The sequence below is a fragment of the Urocampus carinirostris genome, chromosome 8, assembly GCF_059441175.1.
Source record: "Urocampus carinirostris isolate Australia breed hairy pipefish chromosome 8, RoL_Ucar_1.0, whole genome shotgun sequence".
Taxonomy (NCBI): domain Eukaryota; kingdom Metazoa; phylum Chordata; class Actinopteri; order Syngnathiformes; family Syngnathidae; genus Urocampus; species Urocampus carinirostris.
In genome coordinates, this window is record NC_142356.1 from 42830497 (window position 1) to 42841230 (window position 10734).

The following is a 10734-nucleotide window of genomic DNA, read 5'->3' on the forward strand; positions in this document are numbered from 1 at the left end:
GAGAGGATGACTGGGGCCGTGTATTGTGAGATTTTGGGGGAACAGCCTATTTCCCTTAGTCAGAGCAATGAAGATGGATCGGGGCTGGGTCTTCTAACACGACAATGATCCTAAGCTTACAGCCAGGAAAACCAAGGAGTGGCTCCATAAGAAGCATATCAAGGTTCAAGCATGGCCCAGCCAGTCTCCAGACCTGAACCCAATTGAAAGTCTTTGAAGGGAGTTCAAACTGGTTCTAGGGAAGATCTGTGTGGAGGAGTGGGCCAAGATCCCTCCTGCAGTGTGTGCAAACATGGTGAAGCTACTGTACCAAATATTAACATTCATTTTCTCAGGTGTTCAAATACTTTTTTGCAGCTATATCACACAAATAAATCATTAAAAGATTCATGCATTGTGATTTATGGATTTTTCTCTTTAGGTTATCTCTCTTGCAGTGGTCATGCACTGACAATAAACATTTCAGACCCCTCCATGATTTCTAAGTGGGATAAATTGCAAAATAGCAGGTTATACAAATACTTGTTTTCTATATTGTCCAAACTATATATATATATATATATATATATATATATATATATATATATGTGTAACCGCGGTGTACGTGTCCCACCAAAGATTCACATTCAAGCTGGACTGGTTGATGAGGTTTTTATTATTACAGTTTCTGCAAATGGCTGAGTCACAACATCAGCTTTTTCTGCTGGGTCTGATCTCTGTAGTTCTCTCTGGTAAGACTAACAACAAAAGCATATCAAAGAGCTTTCTTTTCACTTTACAGAAAATACATTTTAGAATATCACAATACATTTTTACATCTTTACATTTTAACAAGATACTTTTAGCAAGAGATTGTATAGCGTTTACAATGAATTCAACATGTTTTTCTTTAGTCTGAATTTTAACCAACATCATCCTTTTTTAATGTGTATGAGAAAATAGGAATAAAAACAATGAGTATAAAAATGCGTACAATTTACCTGCAAATGGATGAGTCAAAACATTAGCTTTTTCTGCTGGGTCTGATCTCTTTGATCTCTACAAGGGGAATTAATATTTAGTAAAACAGAAACAAAACGAAATAAACCTAAACAGCTTGACAATATCAATCACATTACAATGCATGGTGAGAGATTTGTCAGCTGGGGTTATAATGTTTAAAATTAACTTCTTTTGTGGAGCAAGATATGTCTTACCATTGTAGTTCTCTCTGGTAAGACTAACAACAAACCCCGCCTCCTGGTCACATGTAAGAAGCCAAAACCAAACCCCACCCCATACCAGCAGATGGCACTGTTGGACTCAGCATTGCAGGACATTTACCAAAAACTATACACATATTTCAGCGGGAATTTCAATAAAACAAAAGTTATTATTACACCCGTTACATATATATATATATATATATATATATATATATATATATATACGGCGGCACAGGGGTTAGCGCATGTGCGGCACAGTTCTGAGGTCAGGAGATCGAACCCTCCTGTGTGGAGTTTGTATGTTCTCCTCCCACTTTCCAAAAACATGCATGTCAGTTTAATTGGCTGGTCCAAATTGTACATAGTTTTGAATGAGCAAGTGAGTTGTCTGTCTCTGTGTGCCCTGTGACTGGCTGGCAATCAGTTCAGGGTGTCCCCTGCCCACTGCCAGGAGACAGCTGGGATGGGCTCCAGCATGCCTGTGACTCTACTGAGGATAAGCGGTGCAGATAATGGATGGATCTCTCTCTCTCCATCTCTTTCTCTCTCTCTATCTCTATATATAAACTTGAAAATCTAAGGTTGCAAATAAAATAAGCAAATGACTTTCCAAATTTGAAAAAGTAAAAATTAGTTTACTGTTGCCTTTTTTCTCTTAAATTTGAGGGGGAAAAAATACAGTATTTAAAATACACTTTTTCACCAACAAACGGAAATAGCGTCAGATCTTTTTTTCAATTTGTGTTCTCACCCTATTTCCTGGAGGGGCCTTGAAACAAGTACAACAATAGTTTTTTTTCTAAGTAGAAAAACTGGAAAGACTTTAAAAGACAATGGTGGGATATGAAACCTTGGGTTGAGCGGCTGGTAATTTTTTTATTATTTTAGTAGTGCTGTAGTCAAAGTGTGTTATCATTTTTTTCTAGAGTTTAATGTGTTAATCGTGCTAGAAAAATCCCCATCTCAAACAGGGGTCCTCAAGCTGTTTTGAACCTGAAAGCTATTTTTTTTGTTCCCAAATAGTGCACATGGCTGCTATTTTGATATATGTTTTTAATGTAGAAACTTAACATAATACTATGTTGTTACCATGTTATAATCAGCAGGTTGTAATTATTGATTGAAGGGTCAAAATAGTCTCAGTCAACCACTAAAACATGCCTTGTATAAGGGCATTGAGTGATTTAAATAAGTACATTATAGGCTAATTTAAAGATTTTTGGAATAATTGTGTATTGAAAGACATGTCAATGATTTCTCATGCCAGTTGAAAATCATGTTTCCTAGAAAATCTCAATGACCCATTATTGGTTGATCTGGAACCAGTCCGCGGGTTACTCAGATGTTCTTTGGGGGCTACTTGTTGCTTTTGGGCACTACAAATATGGTGAAATGACATCTGAGCCCTTTAATGTTACCTGCGGTGTTCCGCAGGATTCAGTGCTTGGCCCCCTTCTTTTCAGCATTTACATGCTTCCATTAGGTGATATTATTCGCAAGTACAACATCAGCTTCCACTGCTACGCAGACGACACTCAACTATATCTTCCGTTGGAGGAATCTTCCACACTAAACTGTGGAAATTTGGAGGCCTGCCTCACTGAGATAAAAGAGTGGATGTCACTCAATTTCTTGCGTCTTAACTCTGAAAAGACCGAAATGTTAGTCATTGGTCCATCTAAATGCCGTGACTTATTCTCAAAAACTGCTGTGAACATTGACAAATGTCACATCACACAGAGTGACTCAGTTAAAAATTTAGGTGTCATATTTGACCCTGATCTATCCTTTGAAATGCATGTAAAGAAAATTACTAGAACCGCTTTCTTCCATCTTCGTAACATTGCTAAAATCCGTTCAATACTGTCTCAGTCTGATGCGGAAATTATAGTTCATGCATTTGTTACCTCCCGTCTCGATTACTGTAATGCACTACTCTCTGGTCTCCCGAAGTCTAGAATCAAGTCTCTTCAGCTGGTACAAAATGCCGCAGCGAGGCTTTTAACTAGGACAAAAAAGTACGATCACATAACACTGATTTTGGCTAACCTGCAATTGGCTCCCAGTTAGCCATAGATGTGACTTCAAGGTTCTCTTAGTATTGTACAAAATCATACATCATGGACTTGCTCCCTCTGATCTTTCAGATCTGATTTGCCCCTATGTCCCGGTCCGAAGCCTACGATCTGAGAGTCCCGGTCTTCTGGTGATCCCAAGAGCAAAGAAGTGTTCTGCTGGTTCGAGAGCGTTCTCCATCCGGGCACCGGTGCTGTGGAATGCTCTTCCCCCTGAGATCCGATCTGCAACCTCAGTGGAAATGTTTAAATCTAAGCTTAAAACTCACTTCTACTCCATAGCATATGAATAACCTACTCTTCTCGTCGGCTGAAAAATAGTCCGTGTAATATAGTGTAATAATCTGTGAAGTCCTTTGAGACTCTTCGTGATTTAGGGCTATACAAATAAAGATGACTTGACTACATTGGTGAACCCTGATGTGAAGAAAAAGTAAGAAAAAATATTACCTAAAAATAAATAGAAGAATAGAAGAAGCACATAACATTATATTTTTAATCAAATTAATCACAAAATATTATGTATAATCAATTATTTGTCAAATAAATCAATGTTGTGTTGCACCTCTACTTTAGTTTGACATTTGAATTGTTGTTTGCTTCTTAGAGGTCCAATGTGTATTATTCATCGCCTCCTAGTGGTAAAAAAAAAACATTTATTGAAAATAACATCTGTTTTAAAAAAATATAATCAAAGTACATGAATCATCGTATAAATGTACATTTTAAAAAGTACATGTAGAGAAATATGTTTGACTTGAAATGAGCCTCAACTGAAGGGAGCTGACATAATTGTCCACTACCTTGCTGCTACGGGTCCGGTACCCAAGAACCGAGCAAACTGCAGGGCAGAAAATATGCGATGAAAAACCGTTTGGTTTGGTCACTTGGAGTCTTGGTTATTTGCATTCTTCTCTCTTTTTAGTACACATTTTGGGTTGCACTACACCTGGGCTTTGGAAACCTTTTTTAGCCAAAGAGCTGTTATGGTAAAATATTTTGATTTTATTTTGTTTTTTTTTAAAAAGATCAGTACCAATTACTTTAAGAAAAAATTCAGCAAAACCACCAAACACCCTCTCCATACAAAAGCTAATTTTTCAGTGCATTTTATATTTTTTAGATGATTTGATATAATCTAACAAAAAATGCCAAAGCCTGTGTCTGTTATCAACAAACACACTACTTTAAACTCATTTCCCTCCCACCATTACTTAAGATCATTGAAGCTCATTTAGACCTTTCATTTTTTCCTAAATAATGGTTTGAAAACAACTTACAAACAGTTCTTTTGTAAATATGTCACCAAAAAAAGGGTTATGGATGTAATTCTCTTCAGCGCAGTGGGCGTGTGTGAGTGACAGGGGTGCATGCTGTGTGAGCATAGCTGCCCATACCTTCTGCTCACCTAATGAAATTGTACTGTATGCACATTCCTTGGGCCAGCACTGAGGTTAGGGTAAAGAGTTAGGGTAAAGATAGGGTTGGGTCAGGGTTTATATATGTAAATCCCTCATTGCTATTATATAATAAGATAGATGTTTGAGTTGACTGTTCGGATAATTCATTTTTTATGAGGGTTTTTATCTTAAAGTGTGACAAGAGTGGACATTCATTATCTAATGAGGTTCCATATTAGAGGTAAGCTCGGGCTCGGGCTTAAAATGTACATCATTAGTTCGGGCAGGTCAGGCTTCTCTTGCGTATTTTTTATTTATTTTTTCCCCTTTGTGGGGTGTCCGCACACCATGCACTTACTGTTACTCAAATGATTATATTGATAAAGAAAATGCTTACCAAACTTTCAGTTAAACTCAAAATCACTAAATTCAACTAAATGTTCTTTCTCTGTGTCATGTCAGAAGTAATTTTTGCTTCTTGCCAATAAGGATACAAGCTTTACAAACTTTGTTTCTGCTTTTTGGCAAAATCTTATACTAATCTGCTGAATTTTCTTTTCTTTTTGGTGCTATTTTCAGTTTCTCTTTAGTTCGCTACATGCTGCTGAGATGCGCATTTTGGCGCAAAATACAGTTGAACCTCGCTACTTCGCGGTTCCACTTCCGGGGGTTCAGAGCTTCGCGGGGTCTAAATAATGATAATAATAAAATAAAATAATGAAAATTAAAAATATCAAAAAATTTTGGGAAAATAATAATAATGAAAAATATTAAATTAAAATTAGAAAAACATTATTTTACAAAATTTGAAAACAAAATATTCAATTAGAATTAGTAATTGTATCATTTTACAAAATTTTAAAACACAAAGAAATGCACGTACACGCTAAGCATCACGGGCATAAACGCAAACTGATTGGCCAGCACTCGCTGACTACTCGACTCCCCATTGGCCCATTCACTACAGTAGTACAGTACAGTACTGTACGCTTCTCGCCATAGCTCGCAGGTAGTTAACCTTTGTCTCGCAGTGATTTTTTAAGTCTAAAAGTTTCTGGAAGCGGCAGCACGGCGGCGCAGTGGTTAGCGCTTGTGCGGCACAGTCCATGTCATGGGAACCTGTCGTGGGTTCAAATCCAGCTCCAGACTTTCTGTGCGGAGTTTGTATGTTCTCCCCGTGCTTGCGTGGGTTTCCTCCCACATTCCAAAGACATGCATTTCAGGTGAATTGGCCGGTCCAAATTGTCCCTAGGTGTGAATGAGCGAATTAGTTGTCTGTCCCTGTGTGCCCTGCGATTGGCTGGCAACCAGTTCAGAGTGTCCCCTGCCCACTGCCCGATGATTGCTGGGATGGTCTTGGTCCCCATTAACCGCGATAACCGAGGGATTACTATAGTTGTAGTGCACACTTGATTTGAGGGACTCTGCCCAAATAAACTCCAGGCTGCGTAGATCAGCCAAAACGCAAAGTTAAGCGCTATAGTGCACACGAACGTAGTAAAGCTTTGCGTTTACTTTGGCAGCAAATTAAAGAATCAGGTTTTTTTAGGGCTAGTTTATCAAATCAAGTTAATCTGTCCGGTTCGGACGCATCTGGACGGGTTCCGGTTTATATACCCGCAAATATTTTAGACCAGCTCTTACCTCTATTCCTTATAAAGGATTCTTTAGCAATTACAGCCAAAACAGGGTCTGTTGGTGTGACATCTTGACTATAAACTGTAGGTAAGACTGTGCCGTTTAGATACTGGACCGAACGTTTTTTTATATTAGAGTAGCTTCTGTTTTGCGCGCAGCAAACTCGACTTTGAGCGTATCAGACTTGGAACAAGGTAGAGTAAGTCTTCCCTAGTAGCATTTTATCACCGAGCCATATGTACTACTGAAAAGAGCCATATATGGGTCGTGCGCCATTGGTAACCCCTGCACTGCACTATACAGTGACATCTAGCTCTCAAATAATACACACTCTCCCTTTAATGTCATATCTCAGAACATTTCTCAGCGGATATTCTCCAGCTCCTGACAAGGAAAAACAATTCATCAGGAACGCCTTTGAAAAACACCTCATGCGGACCATTTGAGAACATCGAGTTCGGATCTGCAGTACAAATGTCAGTCAAGTGGGTCTTGGTTGGAGACTGCGGGGTGGCAAAGACCGCATTGCTCGTCAGCTTCACTTCACCGACCTTCCAGGAGACTTATACACCCACTATTTTCGACAACGCTGGGGCCCAAGTCTATGTAGACGGCGTTTCTATCATCCTCGGTCTTTGGGACACGGCGGGTCAAGACAACTTACATCAGATCCAACCCCGGTCTTACCACCAAGCCGATCTGGTCCTAGTGGGGCCCCAAGTATATGGAGACGGCGTTTCTATCAACCTCGGTCTTTGGGACACGGCGGGTCAAGACAACTTACATCAGATCCAACCCCGGTCTTACCACCAAGCCAAAGAAGTGTGGGAGAACTTACCGTCGGTGCCTGTCCTGGTGGTGGGACTCTGGTTTGCTCCGAGGCAGCTGCATCTCGGCAGCTGAGGGTAGGCGCGTGGCTCAGGAAATTCATGGCAAAGGAGTGTTCGTCTTTGTCTAAGTGGGGCGTCCAGGAAGTGTTTGAGTGCACCGTGCGGACTGCTACAAGTCACAACAGGAAGCAGGCCAAAGACGCAGGTTCAGCTTAAACCAGTGCAATGTCTTTTAAGTTTGGGAACCAGTTAGAGCCGCAACAACCAATGGATACAATCGATGATTAAATGCAATGGAAACGACTGTCATCATTGATTTATTGTGTTGCGCAATTCATGCATTCAGCACCTTAATTCAATGCATGGGCGTAACCAGCCCATGCTCAAGGGCGGCAGTAGCTCAGGAGGTAGAGCGATCGTTTTAGGATTAAGGCATCCCAGTTCAAATCCCGGCTTGTCCGTGTTACATGTCGAAGTGTCCTTGGGTAAGACACTGAACCCCCCAATACCCCCAATAAGCAGGTTAGCACCTTACATGGCTGCACAGATCACGGCCGCTATTGGGAAATGTGAAGCACAATGTAAAGCGCTTTGGGAAGTCATTGACTTGAAAAGCGCTATATATATATAAATGCAGATAAAATGCAGATCATTTCAACCCAAGCACCCCCGAAAATAGCATTTTTAAAACTCTTCTTAAAAAAGTACAGGCTAGGCCTAAGTATGATGAAAAAATTTTAGATAAAGACATTTGCAGCAATGAAACAAAACAATGGAGTCATGGTTGCCATGGCGCACAATTGGTCCCCGCCGTATGGCGCCAGGTTCTGTCACAGTTGCCACAGCGCCCAATTGGCCCCGCCCATGGACACCAGCTGAAACGCGTTGACAGATTGCTCCCTGACTACTTAAACCCTGTCTGTGAGTCGCCTGGGGTTGGAGCGTCTGCAAAACTCCTGCTAAACTCTGTTGTGATTTGCCAAGCCCTGTTTTTGCCTGTGTTTTTTTCTCTCGTTTTTCCAAGCCCGGTGAATCCCCGTTTTGCCAGTGTTTTATTGCTCTTGTTTTGCCAAGCCCTGTGAATCTCCATTTTTGCCTGTGTTTTGTTCTTGTCCCGATCTGTTTGATCTTGACCACTTCCTCGTTCCGATCAATCTACTTCCGCGACCAACTATCCCCGGATCGAGTGTGCGCTCATTCTCTGCTCCCCAAAACCTGTGAGTAACGTTACGCGAGTGTGTTCTGCTCCCTGTTTCCTGATCTGGTTTGTGACAAATGGTTGAATAGAATGCATCGTTGTCTAATAAATGTCATGCTTATCCTTCTGTACGTGTGTGTGTACTCGATGAGAAAAAAATGGGTAAGTCCTTCTGCCAACATCGAACTGTAATGTGATGTGACACTCTAGAACAGTGTTGAATGATCCCAAATCACTTTAAGTATTTTTTTTTTGCAACCAGCCAGACTCTCTGGATGCTCATCATCCCCAAATCTTCGTGACCGTGTTTTGATGCACAAAGTCTAATTTATCCAAATATATTAATGTATCACTTCATAAACTGAAATGCAACTAAAAGTGTTGTATAAAACATTTAATGCACAACAAGTTGACCTATAAAAGTTGCCTGCAAAGCCAGGAGTTAAGCAAACAGCTTCAAAGGGGCCGTGTGTAATATTTAGTGACTCCTAGTGATACAAATAACTTTCATGCAGTAAAAGAAAAATGTTGATTTGAATACTAGACAAGAATACATGAACTTATACACCCACTATTTTCGACAACGCTGGGGCCCAAGTCTATGTAAACGGTGTTTCTATCAACCTTTGTCTTATCAGTAGTGGACTCCATTCTTGGCAGTTGCCACCATATTTGTCTGGCATCTAGCTACTATGCAGTGATCATTTGGCACTAGTTTTTATTTGCATTAGACAACAGTGCCTTCTGGTGGTCAAATATGACACAGTTTGGCTTAAAAGAGGTGCCCAAGCAACCCTTATTTTAGAGGTCTGTTTCTTTTAGAGGTCTGTTTCTATAACAAAAGCAAAACTTAATTTTGTTTTTGTTTATTTAAGTATTGATTACAAAATTAAATACACGGATAAAACAAAATTTGAAAAACAAAAACAGACAAGTTAGCCCAAGCATTGTCAGTCAATTCTTTTGATTTTAATCCGCTGTAAGTTTCTGCGCCACCGTAGTCCTATATTGGGTGACAAAAATGACACAACGTCATGAAAAGAAAGCACCAGAATGATAACAATCACTTTCAAATTGCTAGATACTCTACGGCGTTAGCATCTGTGAGTGCTTCTGCAACCAATGCATTGCGTGTGACGTCAAGTGTCCTCCTCTGCTTTTGGGAAACTTGTGATGAACACACGGGAGAAGGCATAAAAGTCGCTTTTAGTTGAAAATGTGCAAATCTCACAAAAACACGGCATTTTACCCAAATATGTCTTGACTTGGCCAGGGCTCAAACCTTTGACATTTCAGTCTTGGAGAGGCGCCCAACCCTAAGGCCATCGAGCTGGTCTCTGTCTGCCGCTTTACATGACACACAGGGCGCACTGCACAATTTGAAAAAAAAAGGAGACTTTTATGTGCGCCTTATAGTCGTGAAAATACAGTATTCTGTTTCTTAGCCACTCATATTACCGGAGATATTGAAGACTTCTAGTACAAAGAATAATTGATCCATGCGTATTGTTTGATTTCTTTTCCCGGGCATTTTCATTTTATTTCCTGCTCCCACGGTGAAATTGACACAGTTTTGTCCATCCATATATTGTGTAAGTCTATGCTTCTGACAAAGTCACATATGCTTTCGTAATCTGTTTTTTCCCCTATTGGGCCAATGATGTGTTTGGCATGAGCATTGGTAGAAAATACTATACTAAATTTAAACTTGTATGTACAGTACACACACAAAACAACCCACAAACCTGCAAAATGTGATTTGTGCTTTTGCGCACACAGGAAACACCTTGGATATGCAAGTTTTTTTAATCACCTCAATTTGCTGTATGTTCCAACAAACTTTATGAACATGATATTACACAAAGAAATATAGTGGTTGGACAAAATCAGGAGTCTTCACAAATTAGGATTTAAGATTAGGAGGTTAGGCAGGGCCTTTATGGGGTCAAGCAAAATTAGTTTTTGGGGCCGCCTATTTCTTGATCATTTGCTTACCTAATATAACTCATTCCATTTTCTACTCCATGGGTGGGCAACTATTTGGAGTCCGTACATTGGGTTAAAAATTATGGCCAAGAGGCCGATCATGCAGACGGATAACATTTTATTTATTTATAAATAAATACACATGCAGTCATTTACATGATATATTTCTTTTGAAATAGATTAGTTTCATTAAATTGGTTTTGAAACAATTAGAATGCAAGCAAAATAATGTATTCAGTCATTGTTTTAAACACTTCATTCGATATTTAGTTTTAAATCTTCAGTTTAGGTGTATTTTTTGGTATTTGTTTTAGTATTTCTGGTGTCGGATTTTTCTATAGATTTCTTTTTTTATTAGTATTACTGTATTTTTGTAGTTTTTCCATTGGAGAATTGTTGTTG

The 10734-nt window shown here is 39.6% G+C and overlaps 1 protein-coding gene across 1 annotated transcript; it reads left to right on the forward strand.

The window, feature by feature from the left end:
* Positions 1-6792: 6792 nt before the first annotated feature.
* rhoh (ras homolog family member H) lies at positions 6793-7384 on the forward strand. The gene is given in 4 exon segments (XM_088341171.1): positions 6793-7178; positions 7180-7257; positions 7259-7341; positions 7344-7384. Coding segments are annotated over 4 exon segments (588 nt in total).
* The last annotated feature ends 3350 nt before the right edge of the window (positions 7385-10734 follow it).